Here is a 20,252-nt window from a genome sequence, read left to right as displayed (position 1 = left end):
CATCTAATCATAACTTGTTTTGTTTTTTTTGTTTAAATTAGGACTGCAACTAACAATTATTTTCATTGTCAATTAATCTGTCGATTATTTTCTTGAATAATCGATTACTTTGGTCTAAAAAATGTCAGAAAATGGTGAAAAATGTCAATTAGTGTTTCCCAAAGCCCAAAATGACGTCCTCAAATGTCTTGTTTTGTCCGTAAACTTTCGTTTACTGTCATAGAGGAGTAAAGACACCAGAAAATATTCACATTTAAGAAGCTGGAATCAGAGAATTCTAACTTTTTTTTCTTAAAAAGTCACTCAAAGCGATAACCGATTATCAAAATAGTTGGTGATTAATTTAATAGTTGACAGCTAATCGATTAATTGTTGCGGCTCTAGTTTAAATACCTGCAAAACATGACATTACCTTTAGCCTCAGCTGTACTTTGTGTTTAGTTACAAGTTACTTATTGTCATACAGTATATACAACAATTTGTTGGCAATGAAAATCTTAGATCTCTGGCTCCCTCCAATAATGCTTATTAAATATGTATAAAAATAACACCACGCAAATAAAAAAAGAAAATCTAAGACATAAAATAGGGCACAAGTTAAAATATAGGGATAAAATATAACAGATATGAAATATTGGGTTGTAAAACAGTAAGTGAAAGTTTAGTGCTAATTAGAAAATGCTAGCAAGCAAACACACTAAATGAAGATAAGTAACAAGTTAAACAATAAAGATGCTAAACATCAGCATGTTAGAATAGTCGTAGTGAGCATGTTAGCATGCTGACATCAGCATTTAGCTCAAAGCACTGATAGTACAGCCTCACAGAGCCGCTAGCATGGCTACAGACTCTACCCCTCTAGTCTTGTTACGTCTCTCATCAGAATGATAACATTAACTTGAGTAACAGTCTGTAGTCATTCAAACATAATTGTCTTTAAATTGCTAAAATCATCCAGTCTAAACTGATGTCTCTCTCTCACTGTGTGACATATCCCATGTGAGAACAGACGAATGATGTAAAATAACCAAAAGCGTTCAGTCTCAGATTAATTGTGCAGGAAGTGGAGAAAGGAAACAGCATTTGTCTTCCCCCAAGAGACAGACCTCTTAGTATGCAGTGTGTATCCAGCCTGGTCTGGCTGTAGTTTGCGAGTGCATGATCTCTGTAGATTTATCTCGACTCCGACTGTCTGCAGGAATGATCTACAGTATGTGCTACTGTGCCTTTATTGGATAACGACAATCATATCCATTCATTTTATGACCCTGATTGATTATAAAACATTGATAACCAAATAAAAGACTTCGTGGGATGAAGCATGCGTATGGAAAGAGGAAAGATCAAGCACATTTGTCATTTTGATCATAGCTCATTAAAAGAGATATGGGAATTGGTGCCGTAAAGCTTTATTAAGTGCCAAAGCAGTCAGATGTGTTGAATTATATCTAAGAGGAAGCTGTCATGCGCGAGTCCCCTGAGTCCTCGGCCATTTCAGACGGCTCGCTGATCCTAATGAACTCATGGTGCAGCTGCCATATAGTTCCTCACTCACTAAATTACATTACGGGAGTACTGAATTATCACAGCAGGTAGACCAGGTATTAAACCACCTTAAAGAGGACCTATTATGCTTCATTTTCAGGTGCATATTTGCGCATACGTATTTTTGGGGGTTTCTACTAGAACATGTTTACATGCATACGTGTTCAAAAACACTTTATTTTTCTTATAGCGGCTGTGCTGCAGCATCTCTTTTCACCCTCTGTCTGACACGCTCTGTTTGAGCTCCTGTCCTGTCTGCTCTGATTGGTCAGCTGGCCCACTCTGTGATTGGTCGACCGAACCAAACTCTTCAGACTCGGCTCCAGCTCCGCTCTAACTAGCTTTGTTTGAGGGCGTACCAAACTAGCCGCTAGGCAGGTATTATGCAAATGTGTTACTTGGTGACATCACAACGTTGCAGAAGAAAAGGCTGGACTTGAAGCAATGTGTTTTAGGCAGTTCAGGAGCAGTGTTTCTGTGGGGGAGGAGTAGCTCCCTTTGGAGTGGACTTGGGGCTTTGTAACTTTGCAGACCTTTTACATGGACAAAAAACTATATAACACACTAAAGGACAGGAAAAAAAGCATAATAGGTCCTCTTTAGATTTCTTATTCACTCATTGCTCAGCCCTGTCTCCTAAAAATTACTTTCCAATACGACTAAATTGCATTCTCAATTTCGTTTTGGAAGGAAGCATATTTTGTCACTGATTAAGTTTGTCTTTGTCAGTCTGTGGACGGCCACAGCGAATGACGCACAGAGAAGGTAATGTAGTATATCGAGCGACAGTGAATGAAAGTTACGTTGAATAAAAACGTTATTGAATAATAACGGGTATAACAAGCAAGAAAGCCCACTACTGGTGGGTGGGAGGGAAGGTGGATGGGTCCAACAAACAATGGACTTTACCCCAGGAGACCAGTATTCGTGTCCCGTGTGAAACACAGTCATTTTTTGCCCATGTTTTTTAAATTTTTTAAGCCAAACCATGATGTGTTTTTACTAAGCCTAACCCAGTAGTTGTGTTGCCTGAACCTAACTAAGTAGTTCTGTTGCGTTTTCGTTGTTTTGGTTTCCATTTACAATGTTAAAACTGTGACCGTAATCCAGGAGAAGATGTGTTTCCCTCAAAATGTATTTTGGTTATGCAGTTTAGTTGTATGGGAACCTAATTTTGTGGGAGACTGGGTTGCATTCCCCAGCAGTATTTCTTTTCTGTTTCAAAATTAGTTTATAAAAAAGCACTCAGCAGCACTTTCCACTTTGCTGCTAATATGTGCCATTCACTCTGTGCAGACGCATTTCCATCCCATTTTTCTTGTCATTACACTGCCTGGGGCCGTAAATCATCAGTAGGAGGGTGTATTGACATAATTTGTGGTTTCCTGAAAGGGGGCGGAGGTGTAACCTTGTCGTGTAACTCGCTAACCTGTTTGGCTTGAGGCAAGGTATCTTCTAGAGGTTAAATATCTGGTGAGCAGGCATGTTAAACACTTTCCTTAGAGGTGTTATTACATTTCTGTGCCCGGCAGGATTTATTATGTCATTGTGTACATTGCGGTCACAAGGGAAATCACAGAAATGCACCGGCTCACATCTGCACGGCAGATGCATTACCATAACAAAAATTAGCTCAGATGAAGCTGTCATAAATATTTCTTGTCTATGCTTGCAGTTTGACTTGGGAAAACTACATCTACTGTAATAAACCATCACTCCCTCCCTGCAGGGATACTCACTGGAAAAACCTCTTACCAAGTGCCTTTATTAGTCGACTGTTGCCTGGAGTTTTTGTGATGTGTTTCGTGCTGCTTGTTTTAGTTGTCCCAAATCAGTGATTGAATTAGTTGAATCTGTGAGAGAAAACTATCTTACTGGTTATTCAAGAATCAGGGATTTCCCCATTCATTGTTTTTTCTGTTCATTTTTCTCCTCTGCCTCATCGTCTTCCACAAGTCAGACCACAGACTGACAACATCCATCCACAGAGAAGCAAAGCCACATTCTCAGACATATTCTCCATTTGTATTCTGTGCAAATGATGCGACGTTAGTCAGAGTTACAGTGAAAGACGTGAGCATGTCTTGCTCTTTTGTCAGTCGCTCTGCAAGGTTCAAACACAGACTACTGACCTTTTTGGATGATGACATCCTGGACTCTTTGTCCGTGGTGTTTACGGTTAGGGTTAGCTTTTGTGTTTTCTCTCATGCAGGTGCAGAACACGCATGCAGCTGTAGTCTTTGCTGCGTATTCAAAGCTTTTAATATAAGCCGTTAGATGACATGAGGATCATCAGTCTGTCTGTGTTGGCACTAGTTGTGAGGTTGGATCATGGTGTGTCAGGGCCCTGTAAGACTGATTAAGCTGTGTACCCGAGCCAAAAGGGATGGGTCTCAACTTCTGAGGGAGTATTAGCCTTCAATAATGACTTTCAGGCAGAAATCCAGAGGAAACATTTGGGATTTCCTTTGATTAGGACATAATTATGAGTTGTTGTTGTTCTACACCTCGTCATCCAGGAGGACAGACAGGGTGTGATCCACCTGGACTGCAGAGCTGAATCTGGTAACACTTTATAATAACCATCATTTATAAATGGTAAATTGATAGTTAATTAAACTTAGTTAATAGTTATTTTACTGTTAACAAACAATTTAATGATAATTAGTAATGTTTACTTATTATTAGTAATGCTATAATTTCATCACTAGTTTGTGTAATATGAAATAATTTGTTTATAAATGATTTATTGTATCATGGCTGATAGCAGACGATAACGATTACATTCTGATAACATTAGTAAACTATTTATCAACAGTTTATCATTGTACACATTGTAACATTTGATGTATATTAAGTATTTGTTAATGATTATCAAATTAGTTGCCCTAGTTGCAACTTTATAATAGCCATCTAAATAATAAATATAGACAGTTTACAAACCAATTATTAACAAAGTGTTACAAATATCTGGTCCATCTTTCTATGTAATGGTTATAGATGTTTCACAAACAATTTCTTAAAGGTTTACGTAATCCTTAAACAAATATTCATAATATAGTATATCAAATGTAATACTGTGTGCAACAATAAACTGTGAGACTCAAGAGGTCAAGAGGTATGAGAAAAGCTTGTCCTTTACTACAGAGTCTGTGCATTTCATGAGAAGTGGCATCACAGAGCTTCAACATCTGCTGCTTCCTGTCACTGGAGGTTAGAAAATATCTGAAGGGCTTTATCAACCGTCTGGACTGACCGCCCTGAAACTGCTGTCAGGCTTCTTGAGGGAAGTGCTGGCTTTTCTGCCAGATCCTGTAAAGAGTTGCTTGGGGATGCCAAAGACAGCTGAGACTCTCAACAGAAACTCCATGTTGGCTTGAGAAAAGCAGGGTGCTGCCCTTTGCTACTGTCTATGTCGTACTTTAGAGGGAGCAGCTAGTGGAGGCGTGTGTGTAGATTGTGTCTGGTCAAGACGTTCATGGTTCAAGAGACAACAGTTGAGTGATCAGTGATGTGAAAACCCAATTAAGCTCCCTGTAAGGTCCAGAGTGCTACACAATCTGTCACTATAAGGTTGTGGTCAGACTAGGCAGCAGGTGCCACTCATGTGTGAAGTTAGGTAGTAATGGTTGTCTTGAATACAGGTGTTGTGGGATCAAATGACCATACCAGCATTTTTTCACGTTTTAGAAGAAAAGATCATTGGGTTAAAATAACTTATGTAGCCTACATAATTTAAAATAAGTCAACATTGACTTTTGGTTTCACACAGGAGACGAACACCGGTTTCCTGGGTGAAAGTCCCGTGTTTGACCCATTCATCCACCCATTCATCAATCCATCCACCGACCCATCCCTACCTCCTCGGTGTGTCCACCACGATAAAGGATCCTGAATGACTTTCCCTTGGCATAATTTCCGTGGTGTTGGCATACAATTTTAACACATTATGTGCCGCCACCACGTAATGCATTGTTAAGAGGTTGTGGTCATTCACATATTTTTGGGAGATCGGGCTGACTTGGAAGTTTTACATCACTTCGCTCTGTTCTATGTAGAAATTGAGAAGTTTTATTCTGTTAAACATCAACACTTTTTAAGCATGTAAGCTGTCTTTCTCACTGAGAAATCAGTTACAATCTCTAATGACTGGTTGTGATTTTCCATGTTTAAAATGCCAAACAGACTTGTTCTCAGTTCTCAAGAACTTTCCTCCAACGCAAAACATGCTCCAAAACTGTTATCTTCCAAGGCAAACATGTATTAGTTGTATTTTATAGCTGGCACTGCACGACTTCAACTTCCCTGGTTCCAACTGGCATCATCTCTGCATTAACTTCACACAGACTTGATCTTTGGCAGCTAGTTACTGGATATCAAACATGTTTGAAAAACAGTTGCGGGGCTGGCAGCTGATCCATTTTATATCACAAACTTCAAAGGGAATGGAAGTGAGTCACGGGATCTGGTTGCCAAAAAGTCACCGCCTGCTATAAACACCCAGCCTGAATTTCCTTTATTAAAAAGTCAGGGTACCTGCACCCAGACAACAGACCTGGGTGCAGGTGGGGGAGACGGCTGTCCTCTCTGCAGATTATCAGAAGCCTGGTACAAGTGGGGGTTTTGTAATGTCACTGGTAATTATGTGCCTCCTGAATCTGGTGAATAATCTGTGCAACAGGCTGGAAAGCTCTTTGTGTGGTGACTGGGGAGCTTCATGAGCCACAAAGAATAAAAGGTGTAGTGAGGTTTTTATTTCAGTGCTGAAAGTCCCTCTTGTCCTTCTCTGTAAGGAATGATGAATGATATATTCACATATTTTGGGGCAGCTGTGTTAAATATTGATAAATATTGTTTGTTGCGATGGACGCAGTTCTGATCTCGGACTCTGGTGGACCATTTTTGTGCCAAATTATTGATTTCTTAAGTAAGTAGCCGTGTAATAAGCGGGATAATATACAGCGAGCCCGTCATTGTTGCGAAATAAACCCCTTCAGGGTGATGCTTCGCGTCGGGGTCCTGCATCATCCTGTCAGGGTTTATTTCACAACAATGACCGGCTCACTGTACATTATCCCTTATTTGTCATGCTGACTGTACCATATCGTTGTGTTTTTATTCACCTGTGTGGGTGTAAAGTAAGTTTGTGGTTGCAGATGTACGAGCTGGATAATTTGATTCACTTCCTGATAATAAAACGTTAACACAAATTTGTTTTAACGCCACGAATTTCTTTAATGCAACTTTTGATTTTTAGGTTGTAGCTGCCAGAGTGAAGATACTGGTGTCATATGAAACTTGAAAAAGTTTTACTGATCTGTCGATTAAACCAACTAATCGATTGAACAAGATCGTATGAGTGTTAGTCGACTAAGAATTTCTTTGGTCGAAGGACAGCCCTAAAACAGCCAAAGTCAAAGTCTCTGCTTAACATTCATTCACCCCTTTTTCTGCCTTCTCTCGCCCTCCCTCTCATCCTTTGACAGTCTTACACCGTTTAATAATAATACTCCTGATAATACTGTTATAGTGACTGTATAAGTGAGTTTATAGTGACAGACGAACCCTGTGAACTTCATAAAGAAGCTTATAGTTACATCTGGGAGGACTGCAGATCCAATACAAGCTGCTATCATCCTCTCTCCTCTCAACATGCTCTGTGTGCTCGACAGTTGCTATTCCCAGAGCCAATTACCATGCAGGTGGTATTACTGTTCCCGCGCTCTTCTTCCGGAAATTAATTCATACAGTGCAGTTATTATAGATTCATTTGTTAGGATGTTCAAAACTCAATATGGTTTAAAAATGGAGGCACTTAAAGATGATCATTTTCTAGCTTTTAGAAGAATAGAACAAACAGCAGCCTAATGGGACTGCAGTCATAAGTCATTTCTCTGATTCAAGGTGCTGGGCTAGTATTTCAAAAGTGTGAACATTTATTTTTGCTGACAGATTCAATACTGGTTTGTCCCCTCACTGTTCACTGCAATGTGTATATGCTTGTGCTTAACCTTGGATGCTTATGAGGTTGTTTTCCTTGTTAACTGCATTTGTTTGCTCGGCCTCCATGTACGCATACCCGATAATTCTTTGCATTAGTCTTTAACCTTTAAAATTATAATATTCTAGACATTTTAACAGTGCATATAAGACTCTTCTTGGTTCTGTGTGGTTGTCTCATGAAACCAGATGTTTATAGAAGTGTTTTCTCACTGCAGAGCCACCCTGCTGTGCCTTTCTAAACTTGGTTACCTTACTGGTGACGTCAATGCTGTTTGTGTCACCTTCAGTCCTATCTGTTTCTTCTCCTTTTGTTCCACATACACCATTTTACTAGGGCTGTCCTTGACCAAAGAAATTCTTAATCGACTAATCGATTAGTTGATTTAATCGACAGATCTGTGAAACTGAGTTTCTCCAAAAAGAATCACACAAAAGCACCACTTTAAATCTTGTGTTTATCAGAGATGTGCTCACTAGTTTCTTGGAAATACATCATTCATCATGATAAAGCATCAAAAAATGACTAATCGATTAAAGAAATCTTAAGCCCCAGACACACCAAGCTGACATCAGAGAACTAGAAGCGTTGAAACCCGACTGTTGCGTCGCCCCACGTTGCCTTTGTCTTGGCCGACAAGTTGCATTTGAACACACTGCAAGGATTACAGCCGACGGCAAAGCGGCATTTACTAACCATTTTCACACCACTTAGCTTCATTCCAGATGGCCGTGTCGTTGTGAAAATATCCGTGTATTTGAATGATCAGATGAGATTAATATGAAAAATGAGAAGAGCCTTCTGTGTTTTTGCATTTCCTTGCATTGAACACCGGGTTGTAATCCGTATACTATACGGATTTATGGACACAAAACAAAACCCTGTGGAAACGAGGCGTTAGAGGGGACCGCCCTACATATTACTCATCTTTAATGTTCATAACGTTGACTGTCTTCTCCGCCTCTCCTCACCTTCTCTCCTGCACCCTTGTCATTTCTCTTACGTTCCTCCTCCTCCTCTCCTTTTGTTCCTCTAACAGTCTCCTCCTCTCCCCCCCTCTCCTTTAGGAGCTGCTGTTCAGCGTATGCGCCCTCAACGTCATCTCCACCATTGTGTGTGCTCTCGCCACCGCCATGTGCTGTATGCAGATGGTCTCGACTGATGTGCTGCAGATGGTGAGTGTGATGGAGACGTCAATAGCTGACTTTATTTTATTTTCAGTGACCAACCCGCTGTTAAAAAAAACAACATTTTTTAGTCTGAAGATCACTATCATCAGGTCAGATAAACACATGCAGCTCAGGAGGGATGCGCCAACCTTTATCCGTTTTAAGATAGTGGAGAGTAATGTTTGAGTGGTTGGTTGAATCATGCTGCTTGGTAAACACACACAGTGAAGGTCAATTGCCACAGGACCTCTCGCAATGTCCTGCATCTCAAAATTATGCTGGATTCGAAGAAAACAGCTCAACATCCCACTGGGTTTTCCATCAAAGGTACGCCGTCCTCAGTGTGACCCTCTTTTGTCATTTTATGTGGAACAATGAAACTATTACCAACAGCTAAATGCCTTCAGTCATGAGGGAAATTAGCATGTCCAAGCTCCCCTTTGGGTTTCACACCAACAATTGTTATTTCATGCCTCCAAACACATCAGCAATTGGAAAGGTACAGCAACACTGCCAGCTCAATACCACGTATGAAATAGCTTTGCAGTAACATTTGATGCAAGAGACGTTTTACACGTTTTATGAACTAGGCTGTAAATTTTGTGCTCGCTGAAACGAGTCTGGATATTAAAACTGGTGCTCCGGGCTGGAAGTGGAGATTGGTTTGATAACAGGTTGATGTGGCGGGAAATCAGCAGTAATATCAGCTATATAGTAGCTAGTAAAATAAATTAAGTTTAACTCAGAGGACAAAATTCAGACATTAGTTTCATCTTCGTGAGAGTCACAAGTCAACTGAGATCCATTTCACTTTAATGAAATCTCTAATGATCAACTGGAAATATTCATGTGACCCAGTAAAAATGATTATGTCTAATAACCCTTATTTAAAACATATTCAGCAACTATGTATAATCCTGATATTCATTTATTCAGGTATGTTTTGTTCTTCTTTAAAGCTGCTTTTACATTAAGAATGGGTCAGAAATGACTACATGTATTGTGAAAGGGATCGCTTGTGAGACTACGCTCTCATCAGCGTAGTCTCAGACGCAGCAGGTCAGCATGGTCTCCTAAAAATGACGTTCCCATACAATGAAACTGCATCGTCAATTGCGTTCGAGGGAAACGGATTTTCTCTCAGATTACGTTTGTTTTTGACATATCACAAATCCACCCATTCTCTTTCCCAGAGGCTTTGTCGCACCCATCCGCATGTGATACCATCGCTCAAGGCACCCTTTAGCACCTGCAGGAAACGCACCAGGCTTTCAATTAACTACAATGTTAACCCATCCGCGACAACAGTAAACGCTCAGAGGAAGTGTGCCCGGAGTGTGGTGACGTAGTTTAAAGAGCGAAAAAACACACACCGGGTGGGCGGGAGGGGAGGTGGATGGGTCCGACAAACACAAGGCTTTCATCCAAGAGACCGCTGTTTGTGTCCCGTGCGTCACGTTTCCCTTTCACGTTACAATCAGCTGTTAGTCCATGTACCGTGTTCACAGCGTTCGTCTCATTTTCACTTTACAAACATAGTCATTTTAAGCCCAACCATGTTGTTTTTTCCTAAACCTAACTAAGTTGGTTTGTTGCCTAAACATAAGCGTGTTTTTGTTTAATTCACAACACCAAGCACGTGTTTACTGCGACCGAAATGTGACGCCAAGGGGTCTGACAAAGTGTGAGTATGTGATAAGTTGGGATGAGAATGTCTTGCACAAATATGTTTCATGTGAACAGCCCAAATGATTTACATAGGCGCCGAAAGGACGTGGGCAGCGCTTCTCTGAGAATTGCGGCGCCTCCGCGGCCTATGTGAACCCGCCGTTATCCGGAAGAAAATTTGTTTCCCTCGAAACATAATTGAGAATGCAGTTTAGTTGTATGGGAACGTAATTTTTATAGCAGACAGGGTTGAGCAAGTAGCTGTTGGACGAGTACCTGTGCAGCACCAAACAGCGGACAGACAAAGTTAGCGACTAGCTGGTGAACATAGCGGAGCATTTAGCAGCTAAAGGACCAGATTTTTCCCTCAGGAGTTGGTGGAGACCAAAACAAAGCTAGAAGGAGAGTGAATATGGGACTTATATTCACCAGGTGGCCAGAACACAATTCCAAATGAATGATAAAGTGTCTGCAGGATGTGTAAATAACCAACTGTTTGCTTACATATCAGATTTACAAAGTGATTTATTGTCAGTGTTGTGTTTACATCTTGTTTCCACTGCCCCCAGTTGGCAAAACAAATCAGTTAATGCAGGTTTAAACAGTGATAACTACGTAGATGAATAGACTTCTTTTTAGATCCCTGGGACAGGACCACAGAGATTATAGTCTTTTATATCTGTGACTATTTAAGAAGAGACAGACAGATGGTAAAAATAAATTCATCTGAAGCTGTTTGAATTATACTGCAATTAAAAATGGGACTGAAACATCATTCTCACGTTGACATAAGGACTTAATTCCCAGTGGTATCTGTTTCAGTGGCCCAATTTCAGATGAGCAAAGCTGTGAGCACCTCGTTCTCAGAGCTTCTTACTGTCTCTAAGAAGACCTGTATATATACGCATTTTGGTGTGATATAATTAACGATTAATTAATGATTATAATCTTTGAATTGGGGGCAGGTCTTTTCTTTGCTTGTTTTATTTTATGCTTATCTGTAGGGCTGGGCGATAGGGCCAAAATCTTCTATCCCGATATAGATTATTTCATATCTCGTTAACGATAAACAGTACATCACAATGTAGTTTTCTGGTAATTAAATAAATAAATTGTCTATATGAAATAGTCACATGGTAAAGCCTATTTTTATATTGTCCTGTGTGAATTAAATACTAAACAAATGAAAAGTACGGAGTATTTTCCCATTTAATTTAGAACTTTAGTGCAAAATTAACACAACAGTTTAAAGTGAAATTATTCCTTCGAAAAGAGGATAAATCATCATATTGAATTATCGCCCAGCCCTACTTGTCTGTAATATGTCTTGCTGACACTACGTGAATGTATGAAAGTATAAAATTACAGTACACTAAAGCAGACATGCACACCAACAGGAGAACTATAGATTGAAGTGGCTGAACATGGTGGTATCTAACTATTGATTCACAGAAAGAAAAGGCAAGGCAAGTTTATTTGTGTAGCACCTTTCGACATCAAAGCCAATCGAAAAGCTTTACATAAGACAGAAAGAAAGGATATAAAAGAAATATGAGGCAATAGAAAAAGACACATAGATAGGATTTTAAAAAGTAAAATAGAAGATGAAAATAAGCTAAAATAGAATAAGACAAATCAAACAGTAGAATAAATAAGAGATAAAGGATTGTGTCTTATCTCCAACAGTCTCACAGAGTTTCCAAGAGAGGCTTCATTTAGCCACAAGAGGTGTCAACCTTTTATTTAGCTCAGTGAATTTAGCCAAGTCAATAGCAGCAGTGGCCAAACAACAAGCACACGTGTGAATAACTGCTTGAAATAACAGCGGAGAGGTGCTTTTTTTGCTCAGTCATGTCTCCCTGGATAAATTACAGTCTAAAATAATGAATAAACAACTAAGTACTCAGTACCATGTGTAATAAAAGCCTGATGTTTTTATGCTGTGTTTCAGTTTATGCCGCACAGAGCGCGAGCCCTAAATGCCGACTGTATGACCCCCCATGGAACCATCCTCCACCAAACACTGGACTTTGATGAGTTTATTCCTCCCATTCCCCCACCGCCGTACTACCCCCCAGAGTACACCTGCACCCCCTCAATGGATGGACAGAGGTGAGAGGAAAATACTGCTCATCAGCATCACATCTTCTCTCAGTGCTCCCCAAGCTCTGGGGCCAATGTGTCTTCTGGGATATGTGGATTCTTTCAGGGATACACAATAAAAACTGTAATGTGCTAACAAAAATATTGTCCAAAGTTTACAAGACACTGTAATTATATACAATAGTCTATTTGTAAATCAGAACCCCCTTTCAAAATAATACTTTTGGCTAATCCCGTAACTCTTTGTTAAATTTTCAATGACAATTGACACTTTATCATTTCCCGTACTTAGTAGGGCTGTGTATCTAAGCAGATAAGAATCTGGCGATACGATACGTATCATGATACAGGGGAATTCAGTATATTGCAATACTGTAAGCAAGATGATATATTGCGATTGGGACAAACATCATCATACAGTTTGACTCATTTGACTCGTTTGACTCAGTTCGACTCATTTGATCCACAAGAGTCTCAGCTGAGGCCAGTTATACCCAATTTATGCTACTCTAAGACTGTTTAGGGACCCCAGTATGCAGAAATATTCAAATGCACCATTTTAGCATATGCAAAAATAACACATTTGCACTGCATGCAAAAAACAACTTGTTTTTTTGCCCAAAACTGCACGGGATTATAACGGGCATGTTTGTAAAGGGGAGGCTCGTGGGTACCCATAGAACCCATTTTCATTCACATATCTTGAGGTCAGAGGTCAAGGGACCCCTTTGAAAAAGGCCATGCCAGTTTTTCCTTGTTTTTCCTCCTAACTTTGAAATGTTTTTTAGCGTTCTTCGCAGCATGCAAGTATGACATGGTTGGTGCCAATGGATTCCTTAGGTTTTTTATTTTAATATGATGCCAGTATCTTCACACTAGCTCTAAAACTGCTGTAACCTCTGAAAGACAGAATAGCTAGGTCCGCCGGCGGGCCATCAGATTTTTAAGAGGTTGATTAAAAATCGATACAGCGTTTTGGAGAATCAATACAGTATCGCAAAACATAATATCGTGATACTCATGTGTGTCAATATTTTCTTACACCCCTATTACTTAGTGGAGAACATTGGTTGTTGCTGATTATTACAGTACAACACAAAACAATTGGTGGAAATTAGCACATTAATTAAACATTTCTAATCTATGTGCACAGCTAAACAACTATCAATGATCAGTTATATGCAAAGTGCTGGGCAATCCTGAAAAACATAATATTTTATTAATTAAGATTTATTAAATGAAACAAAAACTACAGGTTAATTACAGTGAGTATAAATTACTGATTGCAGTGGGAATAAATATGTAAATATTTAGTTTTTTGCCAAAGGCAACATAAAGCACTTCCCAGATGGCTGCAATTCAAATTAGGTATCAAGGCACTGCATGTTATGTCTTATAAATACAACGGGCATTGTTCAATAGATTTTGAGAACTTCAATGCTGCATTGCTACGGAGACCCATCCCAAAATGTTCTGCAATATGTATTGAAACTAAAAATCTGCTGGTTGCTGCAAGTGATCAGTAGTTCAGGATACTGTACCTGACTCAGTTCCCCCTCCTTGAGTTGCATTCATATCTGCAAGAGGAATGTGTGGGAACTAGCAGTGGTGTAGTGGAGGCTATACGTAGGTATATCGGGGTATACCGTCCTCTTTGTCTGGTTATAGTTTACCCACCAATCAGCCCAAAAGTCATTGGAATATATAGGATAGTATACCCACTCCTCCTTGGTAGCCTACTACCATCTACCTAGTAGTACACCCGACTCATCAACAATCACTACACCACTGGGAACTATATGGGACGATATAGGATTTTATCACATATTGCGATAAAAAATATTCACAATAAGTTGATCGTGGTGAATTTCCATTATCAGAATAATCGTGAATATCCTCACATGAGTGACTTGAAGAAGCTGTCTAAAAAAAGATGTGTCCTATGTGTCCAGTATGTTTTAGTGCCATTTTAAGAGTTTTAAGCATATTTTAATGATTATCAGGATGATATCGTGAATTGCAATTATTTTGGCCGGGATAATTGTGAAATAAAATTTTCATATTTGCCTAGAGGGAACTTATAGTCAGGCTTGAGCACTGGTATTTCTTAAAGTTTCCCGTTTAACACAATAGCACACATATACTGTATTTAAAATTCTTCAGGAGCCTATAACTTCCTACCTGCCCCTCCACAGACACCTGAAATGAATCAGATACTGATATGTGATGTAAAAGTGGTCATAATTTGAAGAAGGAGCAGCATTGATTGCAAAATGATTAGAAACATCTCTCACAGGTCTAGTAGGTACTGGAGGGACGCTTTTGGAGGCTCAACGCCCCAAAGAGGACACAGTGAAACAAGATGTTGAGTTTTTATTACATCTTCTTGCTGGTTTGGTACAGTAACTGTCAGTTAAGCGATTTTGTCAGTTAAAACTGCTTTAGCATTTTATTAAAGTAGACAACCCTAGAATATCCTATGAGATGGTGAATATACAGATGCCAAAAGAAACATTTTCATTCAAATCTAAATCCATGATTTTAAGCAGCAGTGGCATGTGTCTGTTTGCTATCTGTCTGTGACCATCACATGTGGTATATTATCATCCGTGGTCAGCTCAGAGCATTTCCCTCCGCTAAGCAGCTGCGACATCCGTGATTCTCAGCTGTTGTGAAAGATCGGTCGAGCCCTCCCTCATCACTACCTTCATTTTTCTCAGTCGTGCCAGAGAGCGTTCTGCTGCTGTAGCCATTTGGCAGGAAGCCACATCTGTTTGTCAATTATGCCATAAATATAAACAAGGCAGAGGAAGCGTTTATGATGTCCCTGCCCAGGGCCAGGGATGTGTCATGACATCATCATGCCTCGGATGATTGGTGGAGACTCTCAGGTTGTATTTCATGCTCTGCCACTTTAGAGGAGAACGGGGTTGTAATTAAAAGATATGACTGCACGCATGGCTGCTTATTCCTAATTGGCACCACATGAAACAGTGGTGGCGCACATTGAATAATACTAAATCCATATATGTCGTCTGGATTGGAGTGTCGGGGACAAGAGGATATTTTTCATCCTTTTTTTTTTTTTTTAGTAGACAATATACTGTGTTTTTGACTCGGATAGGATGGTTTCTACGCCAGTTTCTTAAACGCTCTGGACTGCGTGACTGGCTCAGTGTACTCGCCACTCTTTGTATTCCAGTTATTTGACATATGATTTGGATATTTAGTTTTTATGTCTCTGTGCTGGTGACAGCCGTGGCCAAAGGCATTATTGTATGTTCTCAAGGAACGCCTGGAGGGAATTTCTTCAAATTTGGCACAAATGTCCACTTTGATTTTGGTGTTCAAAGGCCACTTTGACCTCACAAAACATGATTTTGACAACAACTCAAGAATTAATACGCTATTTATGACCATTTAACACAAATATCTAATAGGATAAAATAATGAAATGATGACATTTTGGACAGACATGGATGTAAACTGCAACTTGACTGGTCGGCGGAGGCATACAACCATGAGGCGGTAATTCTAGTTTGTATTCATTGTTTGATTGAACTCTGCTGTTTTGCCCCTGACAGAGGCCTGCACCTGGACTTCCCCCATTCTCCCTTCAGTGCCATCTATGGGGTTCCCATCAACAGCCCAGGGACGCTGTACCCAACTGACCTGCCTCCTCCGTATGAGTCTGTGGTGGGACAGACTCCTGCCAGCCAGGTGAGAACAATCTGCAGGCTCTGCCCTTAAAACAACACAGTCTCCAGAGGCCTTCTGTATGGACAACATGGTCTAGGACATTACATTATTCCTGTGTTTGCAAAGACAGTAGGCCAATTCATAGGTCAGTTACCTTCTTTAATGTTAAACATACATTTTACATGTGTGCAGTAGCAATAATAAGAGTAGGCTGCTCCATGAGACTGTACACATCAATGCTTAGAGCTAAATGTTAACATCGGCAAACTAACATGCTCACAGTGACAATGCTAACATGCTGATATTTAGCAGGTATAATGCAGAATGCTAAGATTTGCTAATTAGCAATATTACATGTTGTTGAATACTCGATTCTGATTGGTTAATCACAGCATTCTGCGATCTGTTATTTCTTTATAGCAGACCGTTGTTATGTATAGCAGACCGTTTCACTATGGGCGCAGTTCTGATGTCAGACTCTGGCCGACCGTTTTTGTGTAAAATGATTGATTTCTTCAGTAAGTAGCCGTGTAATAAGCGGGATAATGTACAGCTAGCGGGTCATTGTTGTGAAAGAGACCCAGGGCATCCCCCTGTCGGGGTTTCTTTCACAACAATGTGACCGCTAGCTGTAAATTATCCCTTACGTAGACACCAGCGGAGGCTGATGGTAATGTTATTAGTGTTGCAGGTATTTGGTCATAAACAAAAGTGTTGTAGAAATTGAAATTTGACCTGATGATGGTTCCAGATGAAAAGTCACCGAAGTTATTGCAATTCGTTAGGGGTGGGAATCACCAGAGGGCCCCACTATACGATCTTATATTGTGATAAGATATATTGTGATTTATTACCTTTTTTCAACTGCAAATTATGCAGTTTGTTAACATGTTTTATCTAATAAGAAAGTTCATCTCAGAGTTTTTATTCACAAATGTTGTGGTCAGAGGTCAAGGGACCCCTTTGAAAATGGCCATGTCAGTTTTTCCTCGCCAAAATATAGCGTAACTTTGGAGCGTTATTTTGCGTTCTTCCCGACAAGCTAACATGACAAGACTCAGCCCGCCGCAGCCTCTGAAAAGGCAGATTAGCAGCTGTCGGCTTGTTAAGAGGTTAATAGTTTATATAATGAAAGATCAATACTTGACGTCCTTCTATTGATTCAATATTGCCTCGCTAAATATCACGATACTATGCCGTGTCAATTTTTTTCCCCCACCCCTACAATCCGTCCCCTAGGGGGACATGAATGTCTGAACCAAATTTCATACACAATATATCCAATAGTTGTTAAGGCATTTCCCGCAAAACCTTAATGTTAACTTTATGGTGGTGCGAGAGGAAAAGTCGGGAGATCGAGGTCATTAGGATTCATCGTCTGGGGACTATGGGTGTCTTTTGGCATTTGACAGTATAGAAGGTGACAGATAGAGAGAGAGGGGTACAGCACTCACCAAATATCCCGGGCTAGAAACTAACTGTGGACGTTGTGATGATGTGTTATGGGCTGTAACCATTCGGCTACCTCAGATTAAATATATTTTTTAAACTATCTTTTTTTCTTCGAGTCGATACTCATATGTGAATTACATAAAAAAATAAGTCAAGTTTTGGTTAATTAGGTTTGGTTAAAAATGTAAACCTTTTAATTTTGGATGAGATAGCCTTCAAAACGAGGGGATTTCAAGGTTAAACCTGAAGTCTGAAATGTGAATATTTTGATATTATAGACCAGAGGTTTTAGTATAAACGTTAATTTAACCAACCCAACCAACCTTTCAGATGTTCTTCTCTAAATGGTTGGTATTTCTCTTCTTGCACATTTGCATTTTCTATCTGAGTATTTATCTGCTGCTTCAGATTTACTGAGGCGTCTCCTTTGACAGTCACGTTGAACTGATCAGAGCTTTTTTCAGGCTGAGGCTTCGCTGCATCTCATTGTTCACAGCAGCTAAAAATAACTGTCTAAGCAAATCCTTTTATCTTCTATTATATTCTCAACCTCATTTAACACTTTAGGCTTTCAATCCCTTATTTCCATTATACATGTTAAATTCACGGTTCTCTTCACAGTGTCCTTCAAATAGGAATCAGGAGAAGCTTTTCTCACCTGCAATAGATCAGCTGCGGTCGCTGTAAATAACTAATGGAAGCAGGCAGTGATGGATTGATTGTGTGTGAGAACAGTCAGCGGGAAGAAACTCAGCTGAGGATTTCAGGCTAAAGATTATGATGTAAAGTTATATGAACGTATAGATAAAAGCACATTAGTGAATCTAATTCAAGCTTCTTATCCAACTCTACATGATACAGTAGTTTCCTTTAAAGTGAGGATTTGTTAGTGTGTTTGTGGTGTTATAGAGCCCCCTACAGACCAAACTGGTTAGGTGCCACACAGCTGCTTTTATGCAGTACATACTAAATATCCAGCAGTGCTTTTTTGTCATCCATCTCCACTAATTATGTCCTTTTCTCAGGTCACCACCAGCATAGAGCAGCCGGCCACTGAGTCCAGTCTGTGTGAGAGAAACACTGCAGGATTCAGCACTCAGGGTAAACACAGTTAACACTGCAGCATTGTCAAATGTCTTTGTCTACTAGTATTCGTGCTGATGATATTTTTTCCCATGTCCTCAGCCTCGGTGGACAGTGCGTCACTGATGGTGTCAGAGGTGGCTGATCAGGACCAGACTTGCTCCTCAGAGGACTTGTGCTCCCTGGAGGTCCAGGGCTCTGACTCCTCTCCCTACGGCATGCTCCACACCGCCCCCATCGACGGCAGCTGCACCAGCCTGGAACTTTGTACACGTGACCATCGTGGCCTGCCTAACAGTGACGCTCGCCCCAGTGATACGGGTTATAGCGAGTCCTCACACACCCAGGAGTCTCTGGAGCGCTCTCCGGACTGGTCCTCAGAAAACTTTAGCAATCTGGACCAGGAGGATTCTGCGGAGAACACGCATCCGTGTGAGGAACTCAGGGCTTCGATGCACATATGTGACGAGCTCGCGTCAGCCAAACATTTACCAGAGGAGCCACCTAAAGCGTCAACACACTCCCTCATTAAGGCACGAATGATGAGCCGGAAGCTCACGCTCCCCGTCACCCTCCCCCCGCCGCCTCAGCCTTGCTCCCCCACCTCCGTGGCCTCCTCTGGTGGAACTTCAGCCATCAGTCCCATGGCTCCTTCTCCTTCCCCCTCCCCTCCCAGCAGGCCACGCGGCCCCAGGCTGTGTTTCAGCGTTTGGTCGCCCTCCTCCACATCGCAACCCCCCTCTACCTCAGCCCAGAGTGGCCACTCGCCCTCAGAGAGGCCTCGGGTGCACCGAGCGGCCAGGAGGTACCGCAAACTGGCACGCATAGTCCGTTCCACCAGCGACCCCATCTCCTGCTCTTCTACTACAGGAAGTGAGTGTTACACAAGACTTCTACTACAACTGATATACTAAATATATATATAAATATTGCAAGAGTGATCAGCCTTTTAGAGCTTAAATGATTAGTCAATTGATCCATCATTCTGGAGTCATTTTTCATGCGAAAGTCCAAACATGTTTTTTGTTCCAGATTCTCCAATGTGAGCATCTGTTATTTTTCTCTGTTTTATATCATTGTAAACTGACTATCACTGGGTTTTTGACTGTTGAGTGGACAAAACAAGACATTCGAAGACATCACCTTGGACTCTGAGAACATTTTATATATTAAACAAATAATTGATTAAACACGAAAGTAATCGGCAGATTGATTGATAATGAAACTAATCATTAGAGGCAGCCCTACAGGCTTTCCTTGTCAACAGTCAATGGTGGATCATGAACCTGCTTTGTTGTGTCCACACTAAGTACCTTGTCTCCCTCTACAGGGGAAAATAGTGGCTGCGCCTCTGCAAATAACCCTGCTGCTGAAGATTCAACTCATACATCACCTGAGCAAGGTACCATCATAGAAACTGTGAATTCATGTGATGGTGGGACATATAAAAACAGCATTCACATCCTATAAAACAATTGGACCCGTAGGACAAACTGGCAGCGTGGAAAGCTAATTTAACAAACCATTGAAAC

At 40.6% G+C, this 20,252-nt stretch overlaps 1 protein-coding gene across 2 annotated transcripts in view; it reads left to right on the top strand.

The window, feature by feature from the left end:
• The window catches only part of fam189a1 (family with sequence similarity 189 member A1), a 123,465-nt gene that overhangs the window by 99,977 nt on the left and 3,236 nt on the right, over positions 1 to 20,252 (top strand). For both annotated transcript variants that reach the window (XM_037751674.1, XM_037751666.1), the window contains exons 5-10: positions 8,614 to 8,721; positions 12,335 to 12,495; positions 16,071 to 16,206; positions 18,663 to 18,738; positions 18,823 to 19,593; positions 20,051 to 20,122. In XM_037751674.1, the coding sequence (XP_037607602.1) occupies positions 8,614 to 8,721; positions 12,335 to 12,495; positions 16,071 to 16,206; positions 18,663 to 18,738; positions 18,823 to 19,593; positions 20,051 to 20,122 (1,324 nt within the window). The remainder of the gene's footprint in view (positions 1 to 8,613; positions 8,722 to 12,334; positions 12,496 to 16,070; positions 16,207 to 18,662; positions 18,739 to 18,822; positions 19,594 to 20,050; positions 20,123 to 20,252) is intronic.

Source organism: Sebastes umbrosus, chromosome 2 (assembly GCF_015220745.1).
Source record: "Sebastes umbrosus isolate fSebUmb1 chromosome 2, fSebUmb1.pri, whole genome shotgun sequence".
NCBI lineage: Eukaryota > Metazoa > Chordata > Actinopteri > Perciformes > Sebastidae > Sebastes > Sebastes umbrosus.
This window is presented reverse-complemented; position numbering and strand designations above follow the sequence as displayed.